Source organism: Heterodontus francisci, chromosome 5 (assembly GCF_036365525.1).
Source record: "Heterodontus francisci isolate sHetFra1 chromosome 5, sHetFra1.hap1, whole genome shotgun sequence".
Taxonomy (NCBI): Eukaryota; Metazoa; Chordata; class Chondrichthyes; order Heterodontiformes; family Heterodontidae; genus Heterodontus; species Heterodontus francisci.
Window position 1 is genome coordinate 2,965,386 of NC_090375.1, and position 16,453 is coordinate 2,981,838.

At 56.2% G+C, this 16,453-nt stretch overlaps 1 protein-coding gene across 1 annotated transcript in view; it reads left to right on the forward strand.

Moving 5' to 3' along the window:
• Positions 1–16,453, forward strand: part of LOC137369689 (dynein regulatory complex protein 11-like) — a 486,226-nt gene that overhangs the window by 427,988 nt on the left and 41,785 nt on the right. The window contains exon 14 of the mRNA XM_068031024.1: positions 2,974–3,081. Coding sequence (XP_067887125.1) covers positions 2,974–3,081 — 108 coding nt within the window. The remainder of the gene's footprint in view (positions 1–2,973; positions 3,082–16,453) is intronic.

A 16,453-nucleotide genomic window follows, 5' to 3' on the forward strand; every position in this document is an offset into this window, starting at 1 on the left:
AACCTCTCAGGCAGTGAGTTCCAGACCATCACCACCCTCTGGGTGAAAAAGTTTTTCCTCATCCCCCCTCTAATTTACCAATCACTTTAAATCTATGCCCCCTCCTCACTGACCTCTCTGCTAAGGTGAATAGACCCTTCACCTCCACTCTATCCAGGCCCCTCACAATTTTGTACATTTCAATCAGATCTCCCCTCAGCCTTCTCTGTTCCAAGGAGAACAACCCCAGCCTATCCAATCTTTCCTCATCGCTGCATTTTTCCAGTCCTGGCAACATCCTCGTAAATCTCCTCTGTACTCTCTCTAGTGCAATTACATCCTTTCTGTCATGAGGTGACCAGAACTGTACACAATACTTCACACTTCCCCAGGTTGAATTACATTTGTCACTTTTCTGCCCATCTGAACATGCTAATATATTACCTCCAATTCCATGAGCCCTTATCTTGCCAATTAACCTTTTGTGTGAAGCCTTAGCGAATGCCTTTTGGAAATCCAGGTATATTACATCTTCTGGTTCCCGTTTATCTTCCCTACTAGTTACATCCTCAAAAAATTCCAATAAATTTGTTAAACAAGATTCCCCTTTAGTAAAACCATGTTGACTTGTTCTAATCATACTGTACTTTTCTAAGTGCATTGTTAAGATGTCCTTAATAATAGACCCTATCCACAAATTTTCACTCCCTCCACCACCGATGCACAGTGGCAGCAGTATGTACCATCTACAAGATGCACTGCAGCAATGCACCAAGGCTCCTTAGACAGCACCTTCCAAACCCACGACCTCTCCCAACTAGAAGGACAAGGGCAGCAGATGCATGGGAACACCACCACCTGCAAGCTCCTCTCCAAGTCACACACCATCCTGACTTGGAACTATATCGCCGTTCCTTCACTGTCGCTGGGTCAAAATCCTGGAACTCCCTCCCTAACAGCACTATGGGTATACCTACCCCACATGGACTGCAGCGGTTCAAGAAGGCAGCTCACCACCACCTTCTCAAGGGGCAATTAGGGATGGGCAGTAAATGCTGGCCTGGCCAACGATGCCCACATCCCCATAAAGGAATAAAAAAAAAAGATTCCAGCATCTTCCCAACAATTGATGTTAGCTTCACTGGCCTGTAATTTCCTGTTTTCTCTCTCCCTCCTATCTTGAAAAGCGGTGTAACATTTACCAACTTCCAATCTGATGGGACCATTGCCAAATCTATGGAAGTTTGGAAAATCATAGCTAGTGCATCCACTATCTCTGCAGCTATCTCTATTAGAACCCGAGTGTGTAGGCCATCAAGTCCTGGAGATTGGTCAGATTTTAGTCCCTTAAGTTTCTCCAATACTTTTTCTCTGCCGATATTCCTGTTATCCAAGAAGGAAGAATGTACAGGGTCATGGGAAGAAGGCAGGGGAATGGAACTGAGGGAGTTGCTCTTTCAAAGAGCCGGTGCGGTCACGATGGGCTGAATGGCCTCCTTCTGTGCTCTAACGATTCTGTGATTCTGATATCAATTTCCTTAATTTACTCACTCTTTTTAACCCCTAGTTTACTGCCTATTTCTGGTGTTTCTGGTATTCAAAGTATTTATATAGCAATTCCAGTTCAGTTTCTGGTCAATGGTAGCCCCTAGGATGTTGATAGTGGGGGATTCAGCGATGGTAATGCTGTTGAATGTCAAGGGGAGATGGTTAGATTCTCTCTTGTTGGAGATGGTCATTGCCTGGCACTTGTGTGGCGCGAATGTTACTTGCCACTTATCAGCCCAAGCCTGGATATTGTCCAGGTCTTGCTGCATTTCTACATGGACTGCTTCAGTATCTGAGAAGTCACGAATGGTGCTGAACATTGTGCAGTCGTCAGCGAACATCCCCACTTCTGACCTTATGATTGAAGGAAGGTCATTGATGAAGCAGCAGAATATGGTTGGGCCCAGGACACTACCCTGAGGAACTCCTGCAGTGATGTCCTGGAGCTGAGATGATTGACCTCCAACAACCACAACCATCTTCCTTTGCGCTAGGTATGACTCCAACCAGCGGAGGGTTTTCCCCCTGATTCTCTGACCTCAGTTTTGCTAGGGCTCCTTGATGCCATACTCGGTCAAATGCTGCCTTGATGTCAAGGGCAGTCACTCTCACCTCACCTCTTGAGTTCAGCTCTTTAGTCCATGTTTGAACCAAGGCTGTAATGAGGTCAGGAGCTGAGTGGCCCTGGCGGAACCCAAACTGAGCGACACTGAGCAGGTTATTGCTAAGCAAGTGCCACTTGATAACACTGTTGATGACACCTTCCATCACTTTACTGATGGGGCGGTAATTGGCCGGGTTGGACTTGTCCTTTGTGTACAGGCCATACCTGGGCAATTTTCCCCATTGCCGGGTAGATGCCAGTGTTGTAGCTGTACTGGAACAGCTTGTCTAGGGGCGCGGCAAGTTCTGGAGCACAGGTCATCAGTACTATTGCTGGAATACTGTCAGGGCCCATAGCTTTTGCAGTATCCAGTGCCTTCAGTCGTTTCTTGATATCACGCGGAGTGAATCGAATTGGTTGAAGACTGGCATCTGTGATGCTGGGGACTTCAGGAGGAAGCCGAGATGGATCATCAACTCGGCACTTCTGGCTGAAGATTGTTGCAAATGCTTCAGCCTTATCTTTCGCACTGATGTACTGGGCTCCCCCATCATTGAGGATGGGGATATTTGTGGAGCCACCTCCTCCGGTTAGTTGTTTAATTGTCCACCACCATTCACGGCTGGATGTGATAGGACTGCAGAACTTAGATCTGATCCGTTGGTTGTCGGATTGTTTAGCTCCCTCTCCCGCTTCCTCCACCCCTTCCCTCCTCTTCCCCTCTCCCGCCTCCTCCACCCCCTTCCCAGCTCTTCACCTCTCCCGCTTCCTCCACCCCTCTCCTCCCCCATCCCTCTTCCCCAATAACATTCTGAGGTGACCAGTGGGTGATGTTTCCACAGGGGATTTCAGTTATCTGGGGAGCACTCTGCTCCATGCCAACATCAATCCAATGCCATCACTGTACGATATCCGTCAGGTCATCACCATGTACGCCATCCTGCCCTTAGGTAAGTGACCGCTCTGACCCTGCTACACCAGCCCACTGTGTTGTTCCAGACCAAGTGTTGTCTTTAGAGAGAGTGGGGTTAGAGAGCAGAGAGTCACAGAGTGACAGAGTGACCTTGATGCCCATTCTAACATTCTGTCTTCATGTTCTCTTTGCCATTACCCACATTTATACTGGTGAATTCCTGTGCAAACAAGTCAGCCCTCTCCAGCTCAGGGGCTCTGCAGCAGAACGTTGGGAAGCAGGGATACTGGCAGCTGAACTAGATGGGGCACAAAATCTGCACTGATCAACTGGCACTCAGGGGTCAACACTGGAGAGGAGGGATCAGTACTCAGGGGTCAGTAATGAGGGAGGGGTCAGTCCTCAGGGGTCAGCACTGGAGAGGAGGGGTCAGTACTCAGGGGTCAGTAATGAGGGAGGGGTCAGTAATCAGGGGTCAGCACTGGAGAGGATGGATCAGTACTCAGAGGTCAGTAATGGGGGAGGGGTCAGTACTCAGGGGTCAGTAATGAGGGAGGGGTCAGTAATCAGGGGTCAGCACTGGAGAGGATGGATCAGTACACAGGGGTCAGTAATGGGGGAGGGGTCAGTACTGGAGAGGAGGGGTCAGTACTCAGGGGTCAGTAATGGGGGAAGGGTCAGTACTCAGGGCTCAGTACTGGAGAGGAGAGGTCAGTACTCAGGGGTCAGTACTGGAGAGGAGGGGTCAGTACTCAGGGGTCAGTAATGGGGGAAGGGTCAGTACTCAGGGCTCAGTACTGGAGAGGAGGGGTCAGTACTCAGGGGTCAGTAATGGGGGAAGGGTCAGTACTCAGGGCTCAGTACTGGAGAGGAGAGGTCAGTACTCAGGGGTCAGCACTGGAGAGGAGCGATCAGTACTCAGGGGTCAGTAATGGGGGAGGGGTCAGTACTCAGGGGTCAGTACTGGAGAGGAGGGGTCAGTACTCAGGGGTCAGTAATGGGGGAGGGGTCAGTACTCAGGGGTCAGTAATGGGGGAGGGGTCAGTACTCAGGGGTCAGCACTGGAGAGGAGCGATCAGTACACAGGGGTCAGTAATGGGGGAGGCGTCAGTACTAAGGGGTCAGTAATGGGGGAGGGGGTCAGTACTGGAGAGGAGGGATCAATACTCAGGGGTCAGTAATGGGGGAGGGGTCAGTACTCAGGGGTCAGTACTGGAGAGGAGGGGTCAGTAATGGAGGGAGGGGTCAGTACTCAGGGGTCAGTAATGGGGGAGGGGTCAGTACTCAGGGGTCAGTACTGGAGAGGAGGGGTAAATACTCAGGGGTCAGTAATGGAGGGAGGGGTCAGTACTCAGGGGTCAGTACTGGAGAGGAGGGGTAAATACTCAGGGGTCAGTAATGGAGGGAGGGGTCAGTACTCAGGGGTCAGTACTGGAGAGGAGGGGTAAATACTCAGGGGTCAGTAATGGGGGAGGGGTCAGTACTCAGAGGTCAGTACTGGAGAGGAGAGGTCAGTACTCAGGGGTCAGTAATGGGGGAGGGGTCAGTACTGGAGTGGAGGGGTCAGTACACAGGGGTCAGTAATGGGTGAGGGGTCAGTACTGGAGAGGAGGGGTCAGTACTCAGGGGTCAGTACTGGAGAGGAGGGGTCAGTACTCAGGGGTCAGCACTGGAGAGGAGGGATCAGTACTCAGGGGTCAGTAATGGGGGAGGGGTCAGTACTCAGTGGTCAGTAATGAGGGAGGGGTCAGTACTCAGTGGTCAGCACTGGAGAGGAGGGGTCAGTACTCAGGGGTCAGTAATGAGAGAGGGGTCAGTACTCAGGGGTCAGCACTGGAGAGGAGGGATCAGTACTCAGGGGTCAGTAATGGGGGAGGGGTCAGTACTCAGGGGTCAGTAAGCGGGGAGGGGTCAGTACTCAGGGGTCAGTAACGGGGGAGGGGTCAGTACTCAGGGGTCAGTACTGGAGAGGAGGGATCAGTACTCAGGGGTCAGTAATGGGGGAGGGGTCAATACTCAGGGGTCAGTAATGGGGGAGGGGTCAGTACTCAGGGCACAGTACTGGAGAGGAGAGGTCAGTACTCAGGGGTCAGCACTGGAGAGGAGCGATCAGTACACAGGGGTCAGTAATGGGGGAGGGGTCAGTACTCAGGGGTCAGTAATGGGGGAGGGGTCCGTACTGGAGAGGAGGGGTCAGTACTCAGGGGTCAGCAATGGGGGATGGGTCAGTACTCAGGGGTCAGTAATGGGGGAGGGGTCAGTACTCAGGGGTCAATACTGGAGAGGAGGGGTCAGTACTCAGGGGTCAGTAATGGGGGAGGGGTCAGTACTGGAGAGGAGGGGTCAGTAATGGAGGGAGGGGTCAATACTTAGGGGTCAGTACTGGAGAGGAGGGGTAAATACTCAGGGGTCAGCAATAGGGGAGGGGTCAGTACTCAGGGGTCAGTACTGGAGAGGAGGGGTCAGTACTCAGGGGTCAGTAATGGAGGGAGGGGTCAGTACTCAGGGGTCAGTACTGGAGAGGAGGGGTAAATACTCAGGGGTCAGTAATGGAGCGAGGGGTCAGTACTCAGGTGTCAGTACTGGAGAGGAGGGGTAAATACTCGGGTCAGAAATGGGGGAGGGGTCAGTACTCAGGGGTCAGTATTGGAGAGGAGAGGTCAGTACTCAGGGGTCAGTAATGGGGGAGGGGTCAGTACTCAGGGGTCAGTACTGGAGAGGAGGGGTCAGTACTCAGGGGTCAGCACTGGAGAGGAGGGGTCAGCACTCAGGGGTCAGCACTGGAGAGGAGGGGTCAGTACTCAGGGGTCAGTAATGAGGGAGGGGTCAGAACTCAGGGGTCAGCACTGGAGAGGAGGGATCAGTACTCAGGGGTCAGTAATGGGGGAGGGGTCAGTCCTCAGGGGTCAGTAATCGGGGTGGGGTCAGTACTCAGGGGTCAGTTCTGGAGAGGAGAGGTCAGTACTCAGGGGTCAGCACTGGAGAGGAGGGGTCAGTACTCAGGGGTCAGTAATGGGGGAGGGGCCAGTACTCAGGGGTCAGTAATCGGGGAGGGGTCAGTACTCAGGGGTCAGTAACGGGGGAGGGGTCAGTACTCAGGGCTCAGTACTGGAGAGGAGAGGTCAGTACTCAGGGGTCAGCACTGGAGAGGAGCGATCAGTACACAGGGGTCAGTAATGGGGGAGGGGTCCGTACTGGAGAGGAGGGGTCAGTACTCAGGGGTCAGCAATGGGGGAGGGGTCAGTACTCAGGGGTCAGTAATGGGGGAGGGGTCAGTACTCAGGGGTCAGTAATGGAGAGGAGGGGTCAGTAATGGAGGGAGGGGTCAGTACTCAGGGGTCAGTAATGGGGGAGGGGTCAGTACTCAGGGGTCAGTACTGGAGAGGAGGGGTAAATACTCAGGGGTCAGTAATAGGGGAGGGGTCAGTACTCAGGGGTCAGTACTGGAGAGGAGGGGTCAGTACTCAGGGGTCAGTAATGGAGGGAGGGGTCAGTACTCAGGGGTCAGTACTGGAGAGGAGGGATAAATACTCAGGGGTCAGTAATGGGGGAGGGGTCAGTACTCAGGGGTCAGTACTGGAGAGGAGAGGTCAGTACTCAGGGGTCAGTAATGGGGGAGGGGTCAGTACTGGAGAGGAGGGGTCAGTACACAGGGGTCAGTAATGGGTGAGGGGTCAGTACTCAGGGGTCAGTACTGGAGAGGAGGGGTCAGTACTCAGGTGTCAGCACTGGAGAGGTGGGGTCAGCACTCAGGGGTCAGCACTGGAGAGGAGGGGTCAGTACTCAGGGGTCAGTAATGAGGGAGGGGTCAGTACTCAGGGGTCAGCACTGGAGAGGAGGGATCAGTACTCAGGGGTCAGTAATGGGGGAGGGGTCAGTCCTCAGGGGTCAGTAATCGGGGTGGGGTCAGTACTCAGGGGTCAGTTCTGGAGAGGAGAGGTCAGTACTCAGGGGTCAGCACTGGAGAGGAGGGGTCAGTACTCAGGGGTCAGTAATGGGGGAGGGGTCAGTACTCAGGGCTCAGTACTGGAGAGGAGAGGTCAGTACTCAGGGGTCAGCACTGGAGAGGATCGATCAGTACACAGGGGTCAGTAATGGGGGAGGGGTCAGTACTCAGGGGTCAGTAATGTGGGAGGGGTCCGTACTGGAGAGGAGGGGTCAGTACTCAGGGGTCAGCAATGGGGGAGGGGTCAGTACTCAGGGGTCAGTAATGGGGGAGGGGTCAGTACTCAGGGGTCAGTACTGGAGAGGAGGGGTCAGTACTCAGGGGACAGTAATGGGGGAGGGGTCAGTACTCAGTGGTCAGTACTGGAGAGGAGGGGTCAGTACACAGGGGTCAGTAATGGGTGAGGGGGTCAGTACTCAGGGGTCAGTACTGGAGAGGAGGGGTCAGTACTCAGGGGTCAGCACTGGAGAGGAGGGATCAGTACTCAGGGGTCAGTAATGGGGTAGGGGTCAGTACTCAGGGGTCAGTAATGGGGGAGGGGTCAGTACTCAGGGGTCAGTAATGAGGGAGGGGTCAGTACTCAGGGGTCAGTAATGGGGGAGGGGTCAGTACTCAGGGGTCAGTAATGAGGGAGGGGTCAGTACTCAGGGGTCAGCACTGGAGAGGAGGGGTCAGTACTCAGGGGTCAGTAATGAGGGAGGGGTCAGTACTCAGGGGTCAGCACTGGAGAGGAGGGATCAGTACTTAGGGGTCAGTAATGGGGGAGGGGCCAGTACTCAGGGGTCAGTACTGGAGAGGAGGGGTCAGTACTCAGGGGTCAGCAATGGGGGAGGGGTCAGTACTCAGGGGTCAGTAATGGGGGAGGGGTCAGTACTCAGGGGTCAGTACTGGAGAGGAGGGGTCAGTACTCAGGGGTCAGTAATGGGGGAGGGGTCAGTACTCAGGGGTCAGTAATGGAGAGGAGGGGTCAGTAATGGAGGGAGGGGTCAGTACTCAGGGGTCAGTAATGGGGGAGGGGTCAGTACTCAGGGGTCAGTACTGGAGAGGAGGGGTAAATACTCAGGGGTCAGTAATAGGGGAGGGGTCAGTACTCAGGGGTCAGTACTGGAGAGGAGGGGTCAGTACTCAGGGGTCAGTAATGGAGCGAGGGGTCAGTACTCAGGGGTCAGTACTGGAGAGGAGGGGTAAATACTCAGGGGTCAGTAATGGGGGAGGGGTCAGTACTCAGGGGTCAGTACTGGAGAGGAGAGGTCAGTACTCAGGGGTCAGTAATGGGGGAGGGGTCAGTACTGGAGAGGAGGGGTCAGTACACAGGGGTCAGTAATGGGTGAGGGGTCAGTACTCAGGGGTCAGTACTGGAGAGGAGGGGTCAGTACTCAGGGGTCAGCACTGGAGAGGAGGGGTCAGCACTCAGGGGTCAGCACTGGAGAGGAGGGGTCAGTACTCAGGGGTCAGTAATGAGGGAGGGGTCAGTACTCAGGGGTCAGCACTGGAGAGGAGGGATCAGTACTCAGGGGTCAGTAATGGGGGAGGGGTCAGTCCTCAGGGGTCAGTAATCGGGGTGGGGTCAGTACTCAGGGGTCAGTTCTGGAGAGGAGAGGTCAGTACTCAGGGGTCAGCACTGGAGAGGAGGGGTCAGTACTCAGGGGTCAGTAATGGGGGAGGGGCCAGTACTCAGGGGTCAGTAATCGGGGAGGGGTCAGTACTCAGGGGTCAGTAACGGGGGAGGGGTCAGTACTCAGCGGTCAGTACTGGAGAGGAGGGATCAGTACTCAGGGGTCAGTAATGGGGGAGGGGTCAGTACTCAGGGGTCAGTACTGGAGAGGAGGGGTCAGTACTCAGGGGTCAGTAATGGGGGAGGGGTCAGTACTCAGGGCTCAGTACTGGAGAGGAGAGGTCAGTACTCAGGGGTCAGCACTGGAGAGGAGCGATCAGTACACAGGGGTCAGTAATGGGGGAGGGGTCCGTACTGGAGAGGAGGGGTCAGTACTCAGGGGGCAGCAATGGGGGAGGGGTCAGTACTCAGGGGTCAGTAATGGGGGAGGGGTCAGTACTCAGGGGTCAGTACTGGAGAGGAGGGGTCAGTACTCAGGGGTCAGTAATGGGGGAGGGGTCAGTACTCAGGGGTCAGTAATGGAGAGGAGGGGTCAGTAATGGAGGGAGGGGTCAGTACTCAGGGGTCAGTAATGGGGGAGGGGTCAGTACTCAGGGGTCAGTACTGGAGAGGAGGGGTAAATACTCAGGGGTCAGTAATAGGGGAGGGGTCAGTACTCAGGGGTCAGTACTGGAGAGGAGGGGTCAGTACTCAGGGGTCAGTAATGGAGGGAGGGGTCAGTACTCAGGGGTCAGTACTGGAGAGGAGGGGTAAATACTCAGGGGTCAGTAATGGGGGAGGGGTCAGTACTCAGGGGTCAGTACTGGAGAGGAGAGGTCAGTACTCAGGGGTCAGTAATGGGGGAGGGGTCAGTACTGGAGAGGAGGGGTCAGTACACAGGGGTCAGTAATGGGTGAGGGGTCAGTACTCAGGGGTCAGTACTGGAGAGGAGGGGTCAGCACTCAGGGGTCAGTAATGGGTGAGGGGTCAGCACTCAGGGGTCAGCACTGGAGAGGAGGGGTCAGTACTCAGGGGTCAGTAATGAGGGAGGGGTCAGTACTCAGGGGTCAGCACTGGAGAGGAGGGATCAGTACTCAGGGGTCAGTAATGGGGGAGGGGTCAGTCCTCAGGGGTCAGTAATCGGGGTGGGGTCAGTACTCAGGGGTCAGTTCTGGAGAGGAGAGGTCAGTACTCAGGGGTCAGCACTGGAGAGGAGGGGTCAGTACTCAGGGGTCAGTAATGGGGGAGGGGTCAGTACTCAGGGCTCAGTACTGGAGAGGAGAGGTCAGTACTCAGGGGTCAGCACTGGAGAGGATCGATCAGTACACAGGGGTCAGTAATGGGGGAGGGGTCAGTACTCAGGGGTCAGTAATGTGGGAGGGGTCCGTACTGGAGAGGAGGGGTCAGTACTCAGGGGTCAGCAATGGGGGAGGGGTCAGTACTCAGGGGTCAGTAATGGGGGAGGGGTCAGTACTCAGGGGTCAGTACTGGAGAGGAGGGGTCAGTACTCAGGGGACAGTAATGGGGGAGGGGTCAGTACTCAGTGGTCAGTACTGGAGAGGAGGGGTCAGTACACAGGGGTCAGTAATGGGTGAGGGGGTCAGTACTCAGGGGTCAGTACTGGAGAGGAGGGGTCAGTACTCAAGGGTCAGCACTGGAGAGGAGGGATCAGTACTCAGGGGTCAGTAATGGGGTAGGGGTCAGTACTCAGGGGTCAGTAATGGGGGAGGGGTCAGTACTCAGGGGTCAGTAATGAGGGAGGGGTCAGTACTCAGGGGTCAGCACTGGAGAGGAGGGGTCAGTACTCAGGGGTCAGTAATGGGGGAGGGGTCAGTACTCAAGGGTCAGTATTGGAGAGGAGGGGTCAGTACTCAGGGGTCAGTAATGGGGGAGGGGTCAGTACTCAGGGGTCAGTACTGGAGAGGAGAGATCAGTACTCAGGGGTCAGTACTGGAGAGGAGGGGTCAGTACTCAGGGGTCAGTAATGGGCGAGGGGTCAGTACTCAGGGGTCAGCACTGGGGAGGAGGGATCAGTACTCAGGGGTCAGTAATGGGGGAGGGATCAGTACTCAGGGGTCAGTAATGGGGGAGGGGACAGTACTCAGGGGTCGGTACTGGAGAGGAGGGGTCAGTACTCAGGGGTCAGTAATGGGGGAGGGGTCCGTACTGGAGAGGAGGGGTCAGTACTCAGGGTCAGTAATGGGGGAGGGGTCAGTGTTCAGGGGTCAGTACTGGAGAGGAGGGGTCAGTAATGGAGGGAGGGGTCAGTACTTAGGGGTCAGTACTGGAGAGGAGGGGTAAATACTCAGGGGTCAGTAATAGGGGAGGGGTCAGTACTCAGGGGTCAGTACTGGAGAGGAGGGGTCAGTACTCAGGGGTCAGTAATGGAGGGAGGGGTCAGTACTCAGGGGTCAGTACTGGAGAGGAGGGGTAAATACTCAGGGGTCAGTAATGGAGCGAGGGGTCAGTACTCAGGGGTCAGTACTGGAGAGGAGGGGTAAATACTCGGGTCAGAAATGGGGGAGGGGTCAGTACTCAGGGGTCAGTATTGGAGAGGAGAGGTCAGTACTCAGGGGTCAGTAATGGGGGAGGGGTCAGTACTCAGTGGTCAGTACTGGAGAGGAGGGGTCAGTACACAGGGGTCAGTAATGGGTGAGGGGTCAGTACTCAGGGGTCAGTACTGGAGAGGAGGGGTCAGTACTCAGGGGTCAGCACTGGAGAGGAGGGATCAGTACTCAGGGGTCAGTAATGGGGGAGGGGTCAGTACTCAGGGGTCAGTAATGAGGGAGGGGTCAGTACTCAGGGGTCAGTAATGGGGGAGGGGTCAGTACTCAGGGGTCAGTAATGAGGGAGGGGTCAGTACTCAGGGGTCAGTAATGGGGGAGGGGTCAGTACTCAGGGGTCAGTAATGAGGGAGGGGTCAGTACTCAGGGGTCAGCACTGGAGAGGAGGGGTCAGTACTCAGGGGTCAGTAATGAGGGAGGGGTCAGTACTCAGGGGTCAGCACTGGAGAGGAGGGATCAGTACTTAGGGGTCAGTAATGGGGGAGGGGCCAGTACTCAGGGGTCAGTACTGGAGAGGAGGGGTCAGTACTCAGGGGTCAGCAATGGGGGAGGGGTCAGTACTCAGGGGTCAGTAATGGGGGAGGGGTCAGTACTCAGGGGTCAGTACTGGAGAGGAGGGGTCAGTACTCAGGGGTCAGTAATGGGGGAGGGGTCAGTACTCAGGGGTCAGTAATGGAGAGGAGGGGTCAGTAATGGAGGGAGGGGTCAGTACTCAGGGGTCAGTAATGGGGGAGGGGTCAGTACTCAGGGGTCAGTACTGGAGAGGAGGGGTAAATACTCAGGGGTCAGTAATAGGGGAGGGGTCAGTACTCAGGGGTCAGTACTGGAGAGGAGGGGTCAGTACTCAGGGGTCAGTAATGGAGCGAGGGGTCAGTACTCAGGGGTCAGTACTGGAGAGGAGGGGTAAATACTCAGGGGTCAGTAATGGGGGAGGGGTCAGTACTCAGGGGTCAGTACTGGAGAGGAGAGGTCAGTACTCAGGGGTCAGTAATGGGGGAGGGGTCAGTACTGGAGAGGAGGGGTCAGTACACAGGGGTCAGTAATGGGTGAGGGGTCAGTACTCAGGGGTCAGTACTGGAGAGGAGGGGTCAGTACTCAGGGGTCAGCACTGGAGAGGAGGGGTCAGCACTCAGGGGTCAGCACTGGAGAGGAGGGGTCAGTACTCAGGGGTCAGTAATGAGGGAGGGGTCAGTACTCAGGGGTCAGCACTGGAGAGGAGGGATCAGTACTCAGGGGTCAGTAATGGGGGAGGGGTCAGTCCTCAGGGGTCAGTAATCGGGGTGGGGTCAGTACTCAGGGGTCAGTTCTGGAGAGGAGAGGTCAGTACTCAGGGGTCAGCACTGGAGAGGAGGGGTCAGTACTCAGGGGTCAGTAATGGGGGAGGGGCCAGTACTCAGGGGTCAGTAATCGGGGAGGGGTCAGTACTCAGGGGTCAGTAACGGGGGAGGGGTCAGTACTCAGCGGTCAGTACTGGAGAGGAGGGATCAGTACTCAGGGGTCAGTAATGGGGGAGGGGTCAGTACTCAGGGGTCAGTACTGGAGAGGAGGGGTCAGTACTCAGGGGTCAGTAATGGGGGAGGGGTCAGTACTCAGGGCTCAGTACTGGAGAGGAGAGGTCAGTACTCAGGGGTCAGCACTGGAGAGGAGCGATCAGTACACAGGGGTCAGTAATGGGGGAGGGGTCAGTACTCAGGGGTCAGTAATGGGGGAGGGGTCCGTACTGGAGAGGAGGGGTCAGTACTCAGGGGTCAGCAATGGGGGAGGGGTCAGTACTCAGGGGTCAGTAATGGGGGAGGGGTCAGTACTCAGGGGTCAGTACGGGAGAGGAGGGGTCAGTACTCAGGGGTCAGTAATGGGGGAGGGGTCAGTACTCAGGGGTCAGTAATGGAGAGGAGGGGTCAGTAATGGAGGGAGGGGTCAGTACTCAGGGGTCAGTAATAGGGGAGGGGTCAGTACTCAGGGGTCAGTACTGGAGAGGAGGGGTAAATACTCAGGGGTCAGTAATAGGGGAGGGGTCAGTACTCAGGGGTCAGTACTGGAGAGGAGGGGTCAGTACTCAGGGGTCAGTAATGGAGGGAGGGGTCAGTACTCAGGGGTCAGTACTGGAGAGGAGGGGTAAATACTCAGGGGTCAGTAATGGGGGAGGGGTCAGTACTCAGCGGTCAGTACTGGAGAGGAGAGGTCAGTACTCAGGGGTCAGTAATGGGGGAGGGGTCAGTACTGGAGAGGAGGGGTCAGTACACAGGGGTCAGTAATGGGTGAGGGGTCAGTACTCAGGGGTCAGTACTGGAGAGGAGGAGTCAGTACTCAGGGGTCAGCACTGGAGAGGAGGGGTCAGCACTCAGGGGTCAGCACTGGAGAGGAGGGGTCAGTACTCAGGGGTCAGTAATGAGGGAGGGGTCAGTACTCAGGGGTCAGCACTGGAGAGGAGGGATCAGTACTCAGGGGTCAGTAATGGGGGAGGGGTCAGTCCTCAGGGGTCAGTAATCGGGGTGGGGTCAGTACTCAGGGGTCAGCTCTGGAGAGGAGAGGTCAGTACTCAGGGGTCAGCACTGGAGAGGAGGGGTCAGTACTCAGGGGTCAGTAATGGGGGAGGGGTCAGTACTCAGGGCTCAGTACTGGAGAGGAGAGGTCAGTACTCAGGGGTCAGCACTGGAGAGGATCGATCAGTACACAGGGGTCAGTAATGGGGGAGGGGTCAGTACTCAGGGGTCAGTAATGTGGGAGGGGTCCGTACTGGAGAGGAGGGGTCAGTACTCAGGGGTCAGTAATGGGGGAGGGGTCAGTACTCAGGGGTCAGTAATGGGGGAGGGGTCAGTACTCAGGGGTCAGTACTGGAGAGGAGGGGTCAGTACTCAGGGGACAGTAATGGGGGAGGGGTCAGTACTCAGTGGTCAGTACTGGAGAGGAGGGGTCAGTACACAGGGGTCAGTAATGGGTGAGGGGGTCAGTACTCAGGGGTCAGTACTGGAGAGGAGGGGTCAGTACTCAGGGGTCAGCACTGGAGAGGAGGGATCAGTACTCAGGGGTCAGTAATGGGGGAGGGGTCAGTACTCAGGGGTCAGTAATGGGGGAGGGGTCAGTACTCAGGGGTCAGTAATGAGGGAGGGGTCAGTACTCAGGGGTCAGCACTGGAGAGGAGGGGTCAGTACTCAGGGGTCAGTAATGGGGGAGGGGTCAGTACTCAAGGGTCAGTATTGGAGAGGAGGGGTCAGTACTCAGGGGTCAGTAATGGGGGAGGGGTCAGTACTCAGGGGTCAGTACTGGAGAGGAGAGGTCAGTACTCAGGGGTCAGTACTGGAGAGGAGGGGTCAGTACTCAGGGGTCAGTAATGGGCGAGGGGTCAGTACTCAGGGGTCAGCACTGGGGAGGAGGGATCAGTACTCAGGGGTCAGTAATGGGGGAGGGATCAGTACTCAGGGGTCAGTAATGGGGGAGGGGACAGTACTCAGGGGTCGGTACTGGAGAGGAGGGGTCAGTACTCAGGGGTCAGTAATGGAGGGAGGGGTCAGTACTCAGGTGTTAGTAATGGGGGAGGGGTCAGTACTCAGGGGTCAGTTTAGGAGAGGAGGGGTCAGTACTCAGGGGTCAGTAATGGGGGAGGGTTCAGTACTCAGGGGTCAGTACTGGAGAGGAGGGGTCAGTACTCAGGGGTCAGTACTGGAGAGGAGGGGTCAGTACTCAGGGGTCAGTATTGGAGAGGAGGGGTCAGTACTCAGGGGTCAGTAATGGGGGAGGGGTCAGTACTCAGGGGTCAGTACTGGAGAGGCGGGGTCAGTACTCAGGGGTCAGTAATGGGGCAGGGGTCAGTACTCAGGGCTCAGTACTGGAGAGGAGAGGTCAGTACTCAGGGGTCAGCACTGGAGAGGAGCGATCAGTACACAGGGGTCAGTAATGGGGGAGGGGTCTGTACGCAGGGGTCAGTAATGGGGGAGGGGTCCGTACTGGAGAGGAGGGGTCAGTACTCAGGGGTCAGCAATGGGGGAGGGGTCAGTACTCAGGCGTCAGTAATGGGGGAGGGGTCAGTACTCAGGGGTCAGTAATGGGGGAGGGGTCAGTACTCAGGGGTCAGTAATGGGGGAGGGGTCAGTACTCAGGGGTCAGCACTGGAGAGGAGCGATCAGTACATAGGGGTCAGTAATGGGGGAGGGGTCAGTACTCAGGCGTCAGTAATGGGGGAGGGGTCAGTACTCAGGCGTCAGTACTGGAGAGGAGGGGTCAGTACTCAGGGGTCAGTAATGGGGCAGGGGGTCAGTACTCAGGGGTCAGTACTGGAGAGGAGTCGTCAATACTCAGCCGTCAGTAATGTGGGAGGGGTCAGTACTCAGGGGTCAGTAATGGGGGAGGGGTCAGTACTCAGGGGTCAGTACTGGAGAGGAGGGGTAAATACTCAGGGGTCAGTAATGGGGGAGGGGTCAGTACTCAGTGGTCCGTACTGGAGAGGAGGGGTCAGTACTCAGGGGTCAGTAATGGGGGAGGGGTCAGTACTCAGGGGTCAGTAATGGGGGAGGGGTCAGTACTCAGGGGTCAGTACTGGAGAGGAGGGGTCAGTACTCAGGGGACAGTAATGGGGGAGGGGTCAGTACTCAGTGGTCAGTACTGGAGAGGAGGGGTCAGTACACAGGGGTCAGTAATGGGTGAGGGGGTCAGTACTCAGGGGTCAGTACTGGAGAGGAGGGGTCAGTACTCAGGGGTCAGCACTGGAGAGGAGGGATCAGTACTCAGGGGTCAGTAATGGGGGAGGGGTCAGTACTCAGGGGTCAGTAATGGGGGAGGGGTCAGTACTCAGGGGTCAGTAATGAGGGAGGGGTCAGTACTCAGGGGTCAGCACTGGAGAGGAGGGGTCAGTACTCAGGGGTCAGTAATGGGGGAGGGGTCAGTACTCAAGGGTCAGTATTGGAGAGGAGGGGTCAGTACTCAGGGGTCAGTAATGGGGGAGGGGTCAGTACTCAGGGGTCAGTACTGGAGAGGAGAGGTCAGTACTCAGGGGTCAGTACTGGAGAGGAGGGGTCAGTACTCAGGGGTCAGTAATGGGCGAGGGGTCAGTACTCAGGGGTCAGCACTGGGGAGGAGGGATCAGTACTCAGGGGTCAGTAATGGGGGAGGGATCAGTACTCAGGGGTCAGTAATGGGGGAGGGGACAGTACTCAGGGGTCGGTACTGGAGAGGAGGGGTCAGTACTCAGGGGTCAGTAATGGAGGGAGGGGTCAGTACTCAGGTGTTAGTAATGGGGGAGGGGTCAGTACTCAGGGGTCAGTTTAGGAGAGGAGGGGTCAGTACTCAGGGGTCAGTAATGGGGGAGGGT